Here is a 17,659-nt window from a genome sequence, read left to right as displayed (position 1 = left end):
ATCCCTCCTTGGATGGTGAGGAAAGGGATCACTGACGTCTTGGCTGGCCTCACCAAGGACGTCCGACCCCTGCGTTTAGCTTCCGCTTGCTGTTTACCTTCGGTTGTTTTCTTTTGAAACCTTGTAAAACTCTGATGAATTGTTTTTCTAGTCGAACTAAATGGTTAAGTTGTTCCACTCGGTGGACTTGTTGTATTCTCTGGAACCACTCATCTTCGTGTGAGTTTGCTAACTCGATCCTGTTCACGTGGTTCATCGGATGAAATCCGACGGCACTTCGTGTTAACTTGGCTTAGGCATGGGTGTCGCATGTTAGGCGACTTAACTCTGTTTAATCAAGTTAATCCGAAGTGGATCCGCCACAAGGGGTGGAGATCCCCTCTAGAGCTGCGAAGGGGCAGCGCGGTGCTCATCTCCAAGAAATCCCCGTAACAACAATTGTCTTCAGTTTGCCGAAATATGGTGAGCGCATCTTTCTTGACTCTCCATGTTGTGTCTAATTCTTGTGTTTGGTAAAAGAACGAGTTGATGTGCTGTTGTAATACGCATACAAATTATATGGTCGCTTTCGTCATGTGTTGCATCTTCTGTTCTTGGAGCCAGTAGCACATGTTCCTCCGAGATTTCATCTGAGATTTTTAAAGCACTTGAGATTATCGAATGCTTTGGTGACAGAGCATGTTATGACAGCATTTTGATGCTTCTACTTTGTAGTGCAGCCACAAAGCATTGTAGTGCAGCCACAAAGCGGTTGATTGAGCGTCATCTGTGCCATCCTCGTCCACACCATCATTGCCGACGTGCTCTCTGTTAGGCAATTCCCCAGCAACATTCTCAACAAGGTAACGATACTTTAATCTCGACAATCCTAGACTTGCATTATTTTCTACCACAGTGTGCATTAAAGCCATACTTCATTCTAAGGCTATTGCTCCGGTTCATTGGGTAGTTTGGTTTGTTTCTGACTGTAAGTTTTGGCTCGTCAAATTGTTCAGGTACTATCTGTTGCATTAGAGTAGCCACATCCTATAAGAACCAAGTAGTCTGAACTATGAACTCTGAATATTTGCAGCATATATATATATATATATATATGTGTGTGTGTGTGTGTGTGTGTGTGTGTGTGTGTGTGTGTGTGTGTGTGTGTGTGTGTAGTATACTAGTGTACCCAAGATGCTAAACTATTGTCTCTTTCATCGTTGCCCAGAGATCCATGGAATCATGAAAGCAGTTCTATTTTTCTTGCCTGCAGGAATACGTGTGTGATTGAGTGGCATGTATGGGATGTTTAGGGCTTGTAGCGATGTACTCCCTTCATTCCAAATTATAGGTCATTTTAGCTCTTTTAGATTCATAGATATTATTATGCATCTAGACATACACTATATCTAGATGCATAATAGTATCTATGAATCTAGAAAAGCCAAAACGACCTACAATTTGGAACGGAGGGAGTAGTAAACTAGTGATTCTCTATTCTGGTGATATATTCTCCATGTCGCAATATGCCTAGTAAAAAAGTGATGGCAATCTGAATGTTATGTTCAGTAGTTCTAATTTTTATTATGTAACAATTGTGATTCCTTTTGTTATCTTATATTGAAACTGCATTTGTGTCATCTAGGTGATATGGATCTAGGACAAGAAGTTGTGCTTGAGGTAGACAGCCGTGATAGTTTGGTAACTGACCAGTCAAGTCGATCATCCAGGAAGAGGGCTAAAGTTTGGAAATTTGTTGATACCGAAGTGATTGATGGCAAGGAGAAGGCAATATGCAGATACTGTAAGTTTCATTTATCCTATGAACCTGGAAAAGGTACAACTCACCTCAGCAGGTATATTGCGATTCACTGTCATGCCATTCCGTAAGAGGATAGGGATAGATTCATAGCAACATCGAAGCCAAAGTCTCTGAATGATGAAAAGGGTGTCTTTGATCCAGAAGTATTTCGCATTTTGATTGCCAAATATTTTATTAGTGCAGAGATTGCTTTCCGTAAAGCTAATGATCCTAATTGGACAAACTTGATAAACTATTGTCAGCCATCTTTTAGAGTTGTTGGTCGTCAAAGTGTACACGCAGATTGTGTTTTGTTTTGTGAAGAGGAGAAGTTGCAGCTGATGGACAAGTTCAGAAAGGTGAAGTACCATGTTAGTCTTACAACCGATCTGTGGTATTCTAACCAGAACCTAGGCTATCTAGGTGTTACAACATATTTCATCGATGAGGAGTTTGAACTGCATAAAAAAATCATAGCATTCAAATCATATGCGGTACAGGATGGAATTACCTCATGCCTGATGGAGTGGGAGTTGATTGAACAACTGTTTACCTTGACATTAGACAATGCCAGTGGGAATAACAGAGTAGTAAAGGACATTTGTGATGCTTTAGGTGTTGAGATGTTCTTCAAAGGTGAACACCTTCATGTCAAGTGTGCTGCCCATGTGCTCAACATTATGGTTCAGGCTGGCTTGAAAGTAATTTCAAATGCAATTGGGAGAGTGAGGGACATTATAAAAGTTGTTACATCCACACCATCCTGCATGCAGATTTTCAACACAATTGTACAGACTTCAGGCCTCAAAGCAAAGTCAGGAGTGATTCTGGATGTTTCACATTGTTGGAATGCTACGTATGATATGTTGCACGATGCTTCGAAATATAAGGTGGCTCTCAACAGATATGCGGTAGAGCAACATCACCAAGTTCCAAGTGAAGATGAATGGGCGAAAGCTGAAGCTCTTCATAGTTTTTTGCATCAGTTTAGTGAGGCAACCAAAGCATTCTCCACAGAAAGGCATCCTACAGCCCACCTTTTCTTGAAGATGTTGCTAGCAATCCGAGATGTTTTGCTTGATGAGGCATGGAATTCAAATGTGCTCCTTAAAGAAATAGCTAATGCCATGCATGCATGTTGGGATACGAGGTAGGTTACGCTAGCGCAAAACAAAAATTTTCTACCGTGTAAACCAGGAAAACTGTCGCATATGGATCACGGGATTACCACTCGACGCACAGGTGCGGAAGTTGTAGAATCGCGTCGGGGCAGCGAAGTCGATCAGCATAGTTGAACACGTAGTCGATCACGTCGATGTTGAGTAGCTCCTCAGCAGCTCATCCACGTGCAGCAAGATCCTTCTCGTGCCGTGGCTCATCGTGGTTCGTCCAAGTGCTGCAGGTGCAACATCTCCAAGGTATCCACATGTGCAGGGAGAAAGCATTGCAAGCCGGACTGCTAGGTCTGCGAGTTGCAACAGAGCGAGGGCGTGGGAGGCGCGGCGGCTATGCTTCGGCCAAAAGGATGTAAACCCTAGGGCGCCCCCACCCCTCTATTTATAGAGGTTCTTGACGGGCCTCTGGGTCCGAGGCCCATTAGCACTCCTAAACCTGATCCAATTCGGTCCGAATTGGCTTCCAGCCCCTTAAGTGTGTGCCTATAGGTTTGGATACGTATAGACATGGCTCGAGTACTCCTACTCAGCCCAATAGTCGGTAGCAGCCTCTAGCAAGACGCGCCAACTCCTATACGCACACGAAGATCATATCAGACAAACCATCACAATATCACGTACATGTTATTTCCTTTGCCTCACGATATTTGGTCTAGCTCCAAGCCGACCGCTCTTTCTCGATCCTGTGATTCGAAATGTCTTTGTAGGTTAACTCTTAACCTTACGTAGCATGGCCATGCATTTCCGGATCCGATCACTCGAGGGGCCTAGAGATATCTCTCTCAATCAGAGAGGGACAAATCCCATCTTGATTGATCATGCCTCACAACATGCTTCTTGACAAACCTGAAAGCTACCTTTTTAACTACCTTGTTACGGTGTAGCGTTTGATAGCCCCTAAGTAAGTCGATCCACATCTTGAGTGCATGCGACAATCTTAGGTCTAAGGACAAAGCGTACATGTTGTGTAAAGATAGAACTACTTCTCGTGTTGGGTCAGTCCTAGCACATGTCTCTACATGTTCCTACATTATTAGTTTGACATCTTCATGTCCATGACTTGTGAAACATAGTCATCAACTAATACATGTGCTAGTCTAATATTAATGTGTGTCTTCACATGAACTCCAACTAGGGACAACTTTAGAATAACCATACAAGTAAAGAGTATCATATACAATTCACATAATTGCAAATAAATCTAAGTAGCCTTTAATGGATATTCAATGAACACAATATACAAATCATGGATACAATCAGATATCATCATCTCTATGATTGCCACTAGAGCATATCTCCAACAATGCAAAGTTTCTAAAGCACTGGACAAAGCCTAACCTTGCTCTTCTAATAGTTGTTGTTCTTGATCCAAGTATGAAAACTGACTTCATCAAGTTCTATTTCTATACCATTGGTGAAATGTTGAGGTTAAAATGAGGGATCTGCATCGGTGTTTGAAGAAAATATTACCTAGAGTATGAAAAAAATTGTCCGAAGCAACAGTGTGCTTGTGTTCAATATATCAAATGATGAGCAGAGCACAAGTGAGTCCGGCGAGTCTGGTAGCACCTCTTTAGGACAAGTTTCTGGTAAAAGGCGGGTAGAGATTGCATTCGCTCAGTTTGCATCACAAAGCTCGAAGGCCCGTCAAGAATGATCAGAGATGGATATTTACCTGGAGGACCCTAGAGTCCTTGTGAGATCAGATGAGCACTTCAATGTTCTTGCATGATGGAAGAAGAATTATGATGCTTATTCAATCTTGTCCTTGATGACTAGAGACTTTCTTTCTATTCCTGTTAGCACAGTATCCTCAGAATTAGCCTTTAGTGCAGCTGGAAGGATTCTTGGAAAAAATAGAACATCTCTCTCACCTGAAACGCTTGAAGCATTGATCTGCGCAAAAGATTGGCTAATTGGGTTTGATGATGATGAAGAAGAAGGTGAACCAATGACTGATCATAGAATGTTTGATTCAGACGAGGAAGATGAAGATGATGGATAAAGGTAAATGGGTCTTACACTTGGCTGTTTTTATTTGGAAAATATTTTTATACTTGATGTTCTAAAGCTACCTTATTTTAGAGCATAGTTTCCTGCTACTTTTTTATCCTAACTATCTGGTATATGCATTATTTATCTCTCTAAACCAGTTGCTATTTCGGACAAAGATGATGCAGCTTCTCTTTCTATAGTGACTCGGAGTGGTTGATCTAAATGGTCCTGCTATCAAAAAGTTTTTAGAGTGGTTGATCTGAATGGTCCTGCTATCAGTAGCATGAAAAAGTTTGATCGGTGTAATTTTCAAATTTCTTAATTTGCACATTGTTGTAAGTTAGTGCCTGCCACTTATCTGTGATCTGTGTGGTGGTTTGGTGACAGGTAGCAAGCATATGCTAGTTTGTTCCACTGCTGGCTGCATGCTTGCTATCTTGTTCTATTGGCAACCCGTGGATACTCCTCTTTGCTTGCTTGTTTGTACTAATTAGAGCCCACGGATCGTTGTGCTTCAGTGTAAATCCTATTGGCCCATGGGCAAATATAGGATCATGGCTGGATCAATGTGTTGTTTCTTAGAGGATCGAATTGGATCAAGCACAAGTAATAAATATAAGGGTTGAATAAGGATTGAGCTAAATATTTTGATTAGAGAACTGAAGCAGGGTTGGGGCGGATTTCGATCCATTACTAGGCCTCTCTAATTTAAACTCTAACAAAATACTCGTATGGATATGTCGATCATGATAAATTAGTTAGCAATTACTCTATACACACTACTAGAAAACTGAGCATTGGTCCTAGCCCTTAGTACCAGTTTGTTTTTGACCCGGTACTAATGTGAGCATTAGTATCAGTTCTAACGGTTAGTTCCTCAGGAGCCCCCCGTGACCCCTTTAGTACTGGTTAGGGGCTCCACTCGGTACTAAAGGTTGCATATTAGTACCAGGTGGAGGCGGTACTAATGTGCAAACTTTCGTACCAAGTGAAGCCTCCACCCGGTACTAACTTCCCTACTATAAATCTGTCGTCTTCTTCCTCCTGCCCGAACCATTCATCACAGCTTGGGCTTCATCCTATCCATGACGCCATAAGGGAGGTGCTACCGGATTGAAGACCATTTTGTGGGGATTTCACTCATTCAAGTGCTCTAAAGGTTAGAAATTTCATCATCCCTTGATACATGATTAGTATACTAAGTTTTATACTTTAGAGCTAGAGTAATTTGTAATTTTTAGAATAAGGTACCATGAAGAAAATTTTCATTTATATGCATGTATTGTTTAGAGTACATATTTGATAAGGTACAATTCTTTGGATGCTATATTTCGTATTAGTCAAAGAAATTGATACGAGGTTAGAGAATAATTTCATAGTTTAGTCCTTTATAAATATGAGCTAAATAAATTATGAGAAAAAATATAATTTGTTCATATTTTAGTCATTTGCAAATATGAGCGAGATAAATTATAGTACATAGAGATAATAAGATGAAATAGAGGTTCGTAATTAGTTATTTTTAGAATAAGGTACCGGAGAGCTGGTTATTGTACAGCGACAGGATTTCCAGAGTGATGCAGTTGGCAAGGCCTGCCGGGATGGAGCCGTTCAATCGGTTGCTCTTGGCGGTGAGGTACTGGAAGTTGCCTCCGGTGCACAGCCCTTCTGGGATCGCGCCGGTGAACTCATTGTAGTCAACCTCAACATAATTCAGGCCCGCCGACTGCTTTCCGAGCTCCGGTGGGAGCGTGCCGTTAAGCATGTTGGTGTGGAGCCTCAACGTTGTCAGTGACGGCAACAGGCCGATGCTCACCGGTATCTGACCGGTAAAGTTGTTCATGAAGAGGTTCAAGACTGTGAGGTTCTTCAAGCTCCCAAACACTTCCGGGATGACTCCAGTGATCTTGTTCTTCGAGACGTCGATTAGTGTGAAGCTCCTAGCAGCAAATCCATCAACTACCAGGTCGCCGGTGATGTTGTTCGTGTACAGATACAATTGTTGCAGCTTCTTCAGACTCCAAAGAAAGTTCGGGAAGTCCCCGACGAGATTGCACTGCGACGCCGTGAGGCTGACCAGGTTGGTCAGATTCTTGAACGACGCCGGCAGCTGGCCTGCGTTGAACGGGTTGTTATCCAGATACAGTACCTGCAGGCTCGTCAGGTCGCCAACCTCCGCTGGGATGATACCGGTGAAGCGGTTGCTGTTCAGCGCGAGATACTCGAGGTTCCGGAGCCGGGAGAGCGACGCCTGGATGGTGCCGTTGAACTCGTTGCCGTCGAGGTCCAGCGTGGTCAAGCTCGCGGCGAGGCCGCTGCCGATTTCTGCCGGGAGCACACCGCCGAAGTAGTTCTGGGAGAGGTTGAGGTACTGAAGCGAAGCGCAGCGGTACAGCGCGCTCGGGAACACGGACCTGATGCTGTTGTTGGAGACGTCGAGGTACGTGAGGCCGAAGAGGTTGCCGACGGCGTCAGGGAAGGCCCCCGCGACGTTAGCGTTCGCGAGAGTGAGGTTCACGACGCGCCCGGACGCGTCGCACCCGACGTGCGGCCAGCTGCAGAGCGCGGCCGCGGCCGTGGCGTTCCACCCCGCGAGCACGGGCGGGTCGCCCCACGCGCGCTTGATCTCGAGCAGCAGCCGCGCCTCGCCCGCCGGCGGGGGCTGCGCAGCCGCGCGGAGCAGCACGAGCACGAGACCGAGGATACGTGGGTACACGGACGCGCGGCGTGGCGTTGGTTGTGCACGCCTGCACAGCACGGCCGCCACGGCGCGAGGTGGACGCAGCAAGAGGAGGACGATCTGCTTCTGCAATCAAATGCGGAGGGAGCGGGAGTCCCCAGTTTTTGTTAGACTGGCACGAGCCCCGTTCGGTTTGCTGCGTGGGTTTTGGACGTTTATTTGGTACTACTGGTCTAAAAGAAGACTTTTATTTGGTGTGCACACTTTGGCAGTGCAGGAGGTGCTTGCTGCGAAGCTCTCGAATTTTCTTTGATTAGTAGCACGTGCCGACCTTGGCTGGTGCTCTGGAAGACTTTGGATTCAAACTACCAGTGAATAATATGATTTGATGGCAGTTAAGAGGCATCGATTTTTGCTCTTGACTGCATCGCTAATCAACGGGTTCGGGGTCAGTTCGCTAATCTAACGGTCACCAGAGACGGGACAGCACAGCAGAACTCCCACAGTGCTCCGTCAAACACGGCAATTCTAGTTCTCTGGAAGGCTGAAAGTCTGAAAATACTACAACAAAGGATATGTTCTTAAAAGAACGAGATATATGTGACATGCTTCCGAGGAAACGCCAGGGTTTCTTGTTTGGTTGCTGCTGCAGCAGATGAATATAATTTCAGAGTTGCATCTACTACAGAAGTCACATGCAGTAAGTGATGTCAATGCCTGCATCCACTAAAAAAACACGCATGCACGCAAAAACCAGCGAACGATTATGCAAGTGTCGACGGAATGATATATGGTAACCTTGATAACTACAGATACGGATTAGATTAAACGAGCTGAAACCAACTCAAGTGATGCCATTCAATTAAAATTAACAACGATTTACTCTAATGCTGACATGGCAAACAGCTAATCCCCTCTACCGGTAGGCAAAACAAAAGCATTCACAAGACAGTAGAAACAAGCATCATACCGCAAATACTAACACTTGAAACACAGATACCAACTCTGTTTCATCAGTTAAATCACAACCAGATAACAAAAAACTATCTTAGCAGCAAAAGTCTATATGACCAAGGATGTTCAGAAACAGATGCATATGACAACTAAAGGAAATGAAACATGTAGTTCCCGTTACAGTAGACGAATTGGCCATTAAACCAGCATGGGTACCAGCAGCACAAACCACCAAAATTTAGAGCTTGTCCTCGAACTCAGAAAGAGGGGTCATCTGCTCCTTGAGACCCTTCCTCTTGCGGATATCCAACACCAGCTGAGCAGCCTGGGAGCCAGCCTCCAGAGGATCAGAGCCCATCATGTCCCAGTGGTCAAACACACACTGAGGGAACGCCTGGCCAGAGGTTGCAGCCCTCAGTTGGCTGGAGAACCCAAAGGACTCGATGACAGGGAGGTAAGCCTTGATGTTGTAGAGCGGGGTACCAGGCCTCTGCATCTCCTCAAACACGTGCCCTCTCTTCTGGTTCAGAACACCATAGATACCACCAAGTGCATTTTCTGGGGCCTGGATCTCCACAAGGTAAACTGGCTCGAGCAGCCTTGGCTTGGCAGTGAGCTGAGAAGCATAAATAACCCTCCTGGCAGTTGGAATGACCTGGCCACCACCCCTGTGAATTGCATCAGCATGAAGAACAACATCACAGACCTCAAAGCAGATGCCACGCATGTTCTCCTCAGCCAGTGCACCCTCCTTTGAGGCCCACTGGAAGCCAGCCACAACAGAATCCTTGATTTCATTGAGGTACTGCACTCCCTTACACATATCAACAACCATGTTCGGGCCAGTGGTCTCAGGTCCAAAGCACCAAATCTTCTTGGCAAGATCCTTGTCCCAACCAAACTCCTCAGAGAGGATCTTGGAGCGAACCTTGGGATCATCACGTGGACCAATGCGGCCCTCATCAATAGCCTCAGGGAGACCCTCTTCCAAGGGACGGGCTTCCATGTAAAGACGGTTGTGCTTGTTGGGGGACTTGCTCATGACTGTTCGGCAGGATTTCTCAAGAACAGTTTCACGGAAAGAGACAACAGGAGGAGAAACAATAATTTCAGCACCACCCATGAAGTCTTCCTGCAGATCCTTCAGGCAAATCTCAAGGTGAAGCTCACCAGCTCCAGCAATAATATGCTCACCAGATTCTTCAATTGTACAGAGGACCATAGGATCAGACTTTGCCAGACGCTTCAAACCTTCAACGAGCTTGGGTAGGTCAGAGGCAACCTTGCACTGAACAGCAACGCGCACAACAGGGGAGACAGAGAACTTCATTGCTCTGATTGGGCATGCATCAACCTCCTTCTCATTGGTGAGTGTAGCATTCTTCGTGATGAACTGATCCAGACCAACCATAGCAACAGTGTTACCACAAGGAACATCCTCAACAGACTCTTGTTTCTTTCCCATCCAGATAACAGTACGCTGGACACTCTTGACGTACAGATCCTTCTTCTGGCCAGGGACATAGTTGGGACCCATGATCCTAACCTTCATACCAGTAGCAACCTTCCCAGAGAAGACACGACCAAAGGCGAAGAACCTGCCCTTGTCAGATGCTGGAATCATCTTAGAAACATACAGCATAAGAGGACCCTCCGGATCACAGTTCCTGATAGCAGTAGCATAGATATCATCAAGGGGTCCCTCGTACAAGTTCTCCACACGATACTTTTGTGCCTTTGATGGGGAAGGAAGGTGGAATATCATCATCTCAAGCAGTGCAGTACTAGCTGGAAGCCAAGTTTGCATAACACGCTTCATCAAAGCCTTGCCAACCAATTCCTTCTCATCAGACTTCATGGTAACATTAAGCTTTTGAAGCATGGGCCACAACTTATCCTTCTGGTCATTCATGCAGGTGTTGATGATTTGCTTGATTGGCTCATAGCAGAACTGAACAAATCCTCTCTTGCAGGTAGCAGAGCCTGTGTTCTTGGTGGTCCACTTCTTTGTGGCTGGGTCAAAGAAGTTCTCACCCCAGAGCCTCTCCATCATCTTAGTTTCATCAACTCCAAACTTCGAAGCATACATCTTGGCAAAGTTGGTGAGGGTAAAGGCCCAGCCGTGCAGACCAGCAGAGAAAGCAACAGTTCCCTTCTCCGGGTAGACTTGGACATCACCAAGGAGCTTATCTTCATATGTTGCCATAATGACATTGGCATTCTCAATGACACGGGAGAAAGTCTGGTAGGCTTCCTCACCCTCAACCTGAAGCTCAAGGAAACACCTGTCCATCTTGTTCACAGTAAGCACTGGCCTAATCCTCTCACCAAGAGCCTGGCGGAGCACAGTTTCAGTTTGCACACAGACACCTTCAATACAGTCAACCACCACTAGAGCACCATCGGTGATACGAAGGGCAGCTGTGACTTCCGAAGAAAAATCAACGTGCCCAGGTGAGTCGATAAGGTTGATCAAGTACTGGTTACCATCTCTCTCACCCTTGTAACTCTTCAGTGACTCATCAGTCATCTCATAGTACAGAGAAATACCGGTGGATTTGATTGTAATACCACGCTCTGCTTCATCTGCACGTGTATCAGTCATGCGGACATCACCAGCAACTTCCTGGGCAATAATCCCAGCAGCTGCCACAAGGGAATCTGTAAGGGTAGACTTGCCTGCAAAGAATTAATGAGATGTAAGACTATAGTGTGGAACTTAAAAGTCAGTCCGAAGATGCATCAAGAATAGTACAACATTAGGGATAGACAACCTCTCACAAGTTAACAAAGACAACAATACATCCCAATATAAAACACATAGTAAACAGATACTATACACTGCAATATCTAGAGATAAACCAATACATTAATTACAAAAGAACAATAAGCCTATTTCCAACATGAAATGAATATTTCTACATATGTAAAATAGGTCTGTGATAGCTAACGCAGCATGAATCGCATTCACTGGCAAGAACAATTCAGAGATTTAATACTGAAAAAAAACAATTGCTAAAATTGAAAAGCCTGAAAAATGTCGAGGAACAGGTATGCATAACATTTAATTAAACACTGTTCTTAACATACCGTGGTCCACATGAGCAATAACGGACATATTACGAATGTTGTTCTTTTTGTCCATGATGGCACGGAGCTCTTCCGCTGTGAACTTCACCATCTTGACTTCTTATGAAGATCACACTACAAATATGTATATAATTTCCTGCTGTTTAAAGGTAGAAAATACTAGTAAGAATCCAACCAAAACCATAATTACACAACTACACCAGAAACTTTGATACCACAGAATGACTAAAGAAAGTAACACCCACTGTAATAGTCAGGATCAAAAGAGACAAATTGTTTAAATGCAGGTGTTAAGGATGATATCAACCAAATCCAAAAATTTATTTAAAATGCTTAACTCATCTTTACCAGGCTAAAGCACTCTAATGTTTACACAACCTAATGGGCTAGTAAGCATATAAAAGTTGAGAAAAAAAAGTGAATTATCTTAATTGTACAAAGGAGCCATATCCTTCAGGACACTAATCCATGCAATAATCAAATAAGAGGAATTCTTACAAACCTCAGGGTCAACATGATTACACAGCATATTAAACAAACAAGAAAGCATCAGCAGTAAGCTATTTGAAGTGAAACTAATCCTTAATACATACAGCAAACAAGGAGATTCAATATTAGACATGAAAAACTGCAGGGTGCACCATGTACATTACCACCTCAAACAAAACACTATAATACAGACATATTAACAGACTGGCATAGGGATATACCAGAAGATTAATTTAGACAAACACTCTAAAAGAAATGCATAGTTTGTCAAATGAATTCATATTACAAGATATGAAGAAGCACAGATAGTATTTTTATGGACAGAACATGACAAAAATGGACAGAAATCGACAATGAAACTACCAAAACTAGACCATCAACATAACTACCCTGAACCTGTTAGCTACCAGCAGATCTGAGTAAACAGATCAGTTTCACTGAAGGATCCGAGCACATCTGAGTAAACAGATCAGTTTCACTAAAGGATCCGAGCACATAAACTTCATAGGCCCCTAACGTGCAAACTAAGTAATCGAAACAAAAAATAAGGGAAGAACAGAGGAATCTAGAACCGTTTTGAGTAAACCAGGATTCCACCGCATCTCTACAGATCGGACGGGCCTATCACAGAGAGAACTGCCAAGGACCACTAAACCAACGAATTGACATAAATTCCATCGAGATTAGCCCAACAAACTTACGATTCGAGCAGCACAAACCACTTCGAGTCCTCCGATTCAATCCAATCAACACAAGCACTACTGAATGGAACCAAAACGACTCGAACTCCACTAGTAAAAATACTAATCAGCTATAAGGACAGCGCATGGATGAAATAGCTATAGCAACCAGAGACGGAGGGAGGAGAAAGGGGATGAGGTCAGTCACCTTGGTTTCGCCTCCCGATCTGAGAGACGATATGTGGAGGCGCCGCCGGGAGAGAAGCACTAAAACCCTAGCGGCCGCCCTATGAGGGTATTTATAGCGGCGGAGTTGACGCACCGGGCAAGAAATATCCGCGGGCGAATATTCGGCGCCTGAACCGCTGGTCCGGTCGAGCAGAACCGGCGGCACGCGAGGGAGGCAAAGGGAAGAGTAGGGTCATTTCGGGGAATTCTTTGGCAGTGCGTGGCGCTTGGCCGTCCGATTGGATAATCTCCGGGGGTAGTTCGGGAAGTACGCCTGCGCGGTCGGGCTGCGTGGCGATCCGGTTTAGTCGAGCCGGCTCAGTGGCGGTGGCCGGATTGGGGCGGCTTCTGGGCCGTTCGTCACCCGTGAGCTCACTTACTGTCGGCCTCTTGGGCTACCGTTCGGCCCAGGTATAGAGCCTTCCTGTCCTGGGTTGCATGGACCTGGCCCGTTTCCACTGAGAGGATCAGATCAGGTGTGTGCACCTCACGTTTGGACGCCTTATCGGCTACTGCAACGCGACCACAAGAGGGCATTTGCGACAATTTACCTGCACACTGGAACAGCAACTACTCCGCCATAAAGTAAGAGTTTTTTTTTTTTGCCCGTGGGCCTAAGCGGCTGAGCCTCATGTGCCTCTTTTCAACCTGCTGTCTGATGAAGGTGTTTGGTTGGGAGGGTGTTCCCAACTCCAGAAAAGAGGAGTTTGAGGGTAGATTGACATTCTGACTCCTGGTTCGATCTCGCCCTCCACCACAGAAGCCCACTATTCTTCCTCCTCTCGCCGGGAGCAAGGAACAGAGCAAAAGATTTTAGCTTTCCTCAAGGACCCAATCACAAAAGAGCCAGGTTCCTTCTTCCTCCTCTCACCGGGGCTCTGGCCAGCTAGCTTGCTGGCGCTCCGGCGAGGTGGTGTTTTGGGCAGGTGGCGCAAGAGGAAGAGGGGGTCGAGGGGAATCTACGGGTGTGCTCACCGGCGGAGGGCATGGACGGAGGTGGTCAGCGTGGTGGTGGAGATCGGGGGGCGGGCGGTTTTCACGGTGGCGGCGGCACTCCGGCAGCAGGGTGACAACGGAACCGGCGAAACGGGCGTGGCTCGCCGAGGGGAATCTGCTGCTGCTGATGGCTCACTCCAGTTGAGGAAAGAGGCGGCAAGACGGCGGAAACCCGGCCGCAGCGGCTCGGCTGGCGGCTCTGACGGCGGTGCAGGGGGCTCATGGGGATGGCGAGGCGGTAGCCCGCAGGACGCGGGGCACGGACGGCGACAGCAGCTGTCGGCGGCGCTAGGCGGCGGCGCAGGAGAGCGGCATCAGGAGGCCTCGGGCGGCGCGGGGAGGGGTCTCGAGAGAAAATAGAAGTGAATCATTTTTATTTTAATCAGTGGCATTGATGGTTAATTACCCACCAACTCCACGAGGAGGTTCATATTAGGTGGTTTTGGAGCTACAAAAGAGGTGCGCCAAAACTCCATCCCATTTGCACTGCAGCTCCATGGAGTTTTGGAGCTAGGGTGTTTGGCTGGAAAATTGGCTGGAGTTACCGGAGTTCAGCTCTAGAGCCATGCCAAACACCCCCTAAAAGTCCTATATGCTTTTGCCCAAAAGCTGTTGTTGGCCCTGAAAATTGGCCGATGACCCTCAGCGTCGGACACACGACCCGGGAGAATCTGCTTAGCTCCTGTTCAGGTTATTGCCCTGGTGCGGTTCGCGCGGCGTGCCAGTCAATCTGACCTGTTGATTGACAAAGGAAAGAAGAATATTAAATTTTAGGGGTTTCGATCGGCTAGAGTTCCGATCTGTCTTGAAGAGCGTATTAGCGAATCGGCCGATTTACTATAGAGATGACCGGCTATAAGACAGCCGATACTCACGTAGCAATCGTAAGGAAAACTTCTAGAGCAACCTAAACAACACTACAAAAGCAACACTTGGAGTAGATCTAATCAGCTATGTGATGATAAAGGATAAAAATAATAGAAGCCGATAGCTCGTACCTCAAGCTGGATAATTGGTGATAAAAACTAAAATAACAGGTAAAACCTATGACTGTAGTTGATATCGATAACTAGTGAATAAATCTAAATGAAACAACAGCGATGCGCCCGAAGTTAAAGCTTAGATATTACTCGATAAGCGGAACTTACAGAATCGGTCGGAGATCATGTAGATGCAGCCCTGCCAATCCGTACGAACTCGTGAAAGAAAAAGGTTTTGGCGAAGTCGCCGACTTGAAAGTAAAGTACGAGGAAAGAGTAAATTTGTTTTATTGATTGTGTGTTATTTTTTTACAAGCCTCTCGAGGCAGCTATTATTGCCTGTTGCAACTGATTTCATAACCGACTAGAATCTATCTCTAATTTCAAACGACAACAAATAGTTACAAACACGACTCATATTCGAGTTGGTTATTATTTTCCCACGGGCCTGTCTCTTCAGCAAATCTTCATCCTGGTCCACCTTAGGCCCAAACCGGCCAAACTGCTTTGGCTCTCAATCGGCCAGCCTCCACCGATTTCTTCCACCAATCGGCTGAAACACTGTAGCTTCAATCGGCCGATTCCCAACTGTAGCTTCTAGTCCGCCGCATCGGCCCCCCTTTCTCCTTCTTTGACGCCGATTTCAAGTACGTGTCAAAATCCGGCGTCAACACATGCCCCCAAGTTTCAGAGTGAAACTTTTTGCTTCAAATTTTTTTCAACTCTAACTCATCCTCCGAGGCGGGCACGGCGAAAGCTCCTTTCTGTTCTGCGGTCTTCTCTCTGATGATCACAATTTTCGAGCTAGGCGCTCGCAGGCAACCGCTCTTCCCGAAATTTGTGCAGACAGCGCGGTAAAATCCCACCTTTACCCTTCTCTCGAACCATCTTTAAATATTTGCATTCTCCGCCGCTTCTTCTCCACAAGCTGGGAAACTCTTTTTTCCCCGGCGAATCATCTTCCATCGCATTTCGGCACCCTTTCATCTTCCAACTGCATTCCTACGGTGATTCCTCCTTCATCTTCCGTCCATCCTATTCTGTTTACTCCAATAGCGGCTCCATAGGCGACTATGGCTTTCATTCCAGAGGTAAATATCCCAAAGTTTTTACTTTTACTTTTCACCATTCACGCATCTTTTAGATCTGTTCTTAGTTCTCCTTTTGTATCCTTTTTAGGAACTTAGGCAGCAAATCACCATCCCTGTTTCTGACGCACCCGGCCTCGTCGGTCTTAGCCCCATGGGGAATCTAGATCCCACTGAATTGATCAACCTGGAAACCCACATGATCCCTTTCAAGCAGTCACCAATGGATTTAAGCCAGTGGACAGGTGCATTTAGATCTTGGCCGAACGAAACCCTTGGCTGGAAAGAGTGGTTTCAAAGGATGTCCAATTCTTAGAGGGTTCTTTGGGATGAACTAAAAATCGGCCAATGCATAAACTTATATCTGTCTCAAATGGAGAAGAATGAACCTTTGGTCATGGCAGCTTCTTATTTCTGGTCTGACGCTCTCAATGTTTTCCTTTTTGGACATGGGCCCATGACCCCTACTTTGGCCGACGTCCTGATGCTGACCGGTCTTGACATCTCTTCCCCCGACTTGCCCTTCAATTTCCTGATCAAACCAACCCATCGCCTGGAAACAAAGGGAATCGGCAGGTGGAAATGCTATATTGATAAAAATATGAAGACCGGTCCTATCGGCGATAGAGAATACACAGCTTTCCTGATGATGTGGTTAGAGAAGCACTTCTTCTGTGGCAAAGCAGTTGGCCCCTCCTCCAATACACAGGCTCTGGTCGAGGCCCTAGCAAAAGGTTCTACTATCCCCTTAGGAAAACACCTGCTAGGATTGGCTCATCATATGATGCACCAAATCGCAGTCAAGCTGTCATCCGGAGAGCCGATTGGGAACTCTGGTGGCCCCTGGTGGTTTATCACCATCTGGCTCAACTTATACATGAGCAAGATCTCCAGGGAACGAGTTGAGACCAAGACATTCCCCAATATTGAATCAGAGGATAACCCAACATTAAGACGGCGTTGCACTTCCTTGGCGAGGTAGCGTCAGCTTCTCCTGGCAGCAAGTTTACCCCCACAAATACAACTGAGTATTTCAGATGCTTCTATATCGGCTTCAATGAAGAAACTACAAGCTGGTACCCATATCAGAGAATTGAGCCACTCTTTGAAAACCCCGACTGCTTCAATTCAACCATCAATTACTTCGATAATGAGCTTATGGATACTTTGATCAAGCCTGGGATCCTACCAGCAAACTTCTTCTCAGGAAAAGACTCCCCAACCTATGAATTCTACAACCCATCAGTGGCAGCGCGGCAATTCGGCCTCAGACAAATGCCGATTAAGATTTATTTTGCCGGCCGCGTTAAGTGTCGGGAGGAGCTCTCTAAAGGTCTTGAATACAATCAGCTGTGCAGCTTGACGCCGGATTCCAGTACCATCGAATTGGCCAACTGGGTTGTGGCCCCCTTCGCTGTCCAACAATTCAAGCTATGGTGGGGTGAGTGGAAACAACACCTCTTCTGCACATCTCCTACAACATATTGTAATGATCTGGACCCCGCTAACATTGATCCGAATGCA

The 17,659-nt window shown here is 45.8% G+C and overlaps 2 protein-coding genes and 1 pseudogene across 3 annotated transcripts; 1 reads left to right on the top strand and 2 right to left on the bottom strand.

The window, feature by feature from the left end:
- The first annotated feature begins 1,453 nt into the window (after nucleotides 1-1,453).
- Nucleotides 1,454-4,392, top strand: LOC140222898 (zinc finger BED domain-containing protein RICESLEEPER 1-like; annotated as a pseudogene).
- Nucleotides 4,393-6,352: 1,960 nt separating this feature from the next.
- LOC117856497 (uncharacterized) lies at nucleotides 6,353-8,794 on the bottom strand. The gene is made up of 2 exons (XM_034738848.2): nucleotides 8,789-8,794; nucleotides 6,353-7,756 (listed from the first exon to the last, which is right to left on the bottom strand). Exons 1-2 carry the CDS (start codon nucleotides 8,792-8,794, stop codon nucleotides 6,473-6,475), a joined length of 1,290 nt encoding a protein of 429 aa, XP_034594739.1. The 3' UTR covers nucleotides 6,353-6,472.
- Nucleotides 8,598-13,180, bottom strand: LOC117859091 (elongation factor 2). Of its 2 annotated transcripts, none has more exons than XM_034742273.2 (3): nucleotides 13,052-13,180; nucleotides 11,675-11,813; nucleotides 8,598-11,263 (listed from the first exon to the last, which is right to left on the bottom strand). In XM_034742273.2, the coding sequence occupies exons 2-3, from the start codon at nucleotides 11,763-11,765 to the stop codon at nucleotides 8,823-8,825; spliced, it is 2,532 nt and encodes an 843-aa protein (XP_034598164.1). In that variant the 5' UTR covers nucleotides 11,766-11,813; nucleotides 13,052-13,180; the 3' UTR covers nucleotides 8,598-8,822. The 2 variants fall into 2 exon arrangements, with proteins under 2 accessions (XP_034598164.1, XP_034598165.1); XM_034742274.2 differs by having other exon boundaries at nucleotides 11,675-11,810; nucleotides 13,052-13,148.
- Nucleotides 13,181-17,659: the final 4,479 nt, after the last annotated feature.

This window comes from Setaria viridis, chromosome 5 (genome assembly GCF_005286985.2).
Source record: "Setaria viridis chromosome 5, Setaria_viridis_v4.0, whole genome shotgun sequence".
NCBI lineage: Eukaryota > Viridiplantae > Streptophyta > Magnoliopsida > Poales > Poaceae > Setaria > Setaria viridis.
This window is presented reverse-complemented; position numbering and strand designations above follow the sequence as displayed.

What these genes read in the sequence shown, in the direction of transcription:
- LOC117859091 (XM_034742273.2), bottom strand. Translation starts at nt 11,765, where the DNA reads ATGGTGAAGTTCACAGCGGAAGAGCTCCGTGCCATCATGGACAAAAAG. An exon ending in TATTGCTCATGTGGACCACG is followed by an intron (nt 11,264 to 11,674) that starts GTATGTTAAGAA and finishes AATTCTTTGCAG; the next exon opens with GCAAGTCTACCCTTACAGAT.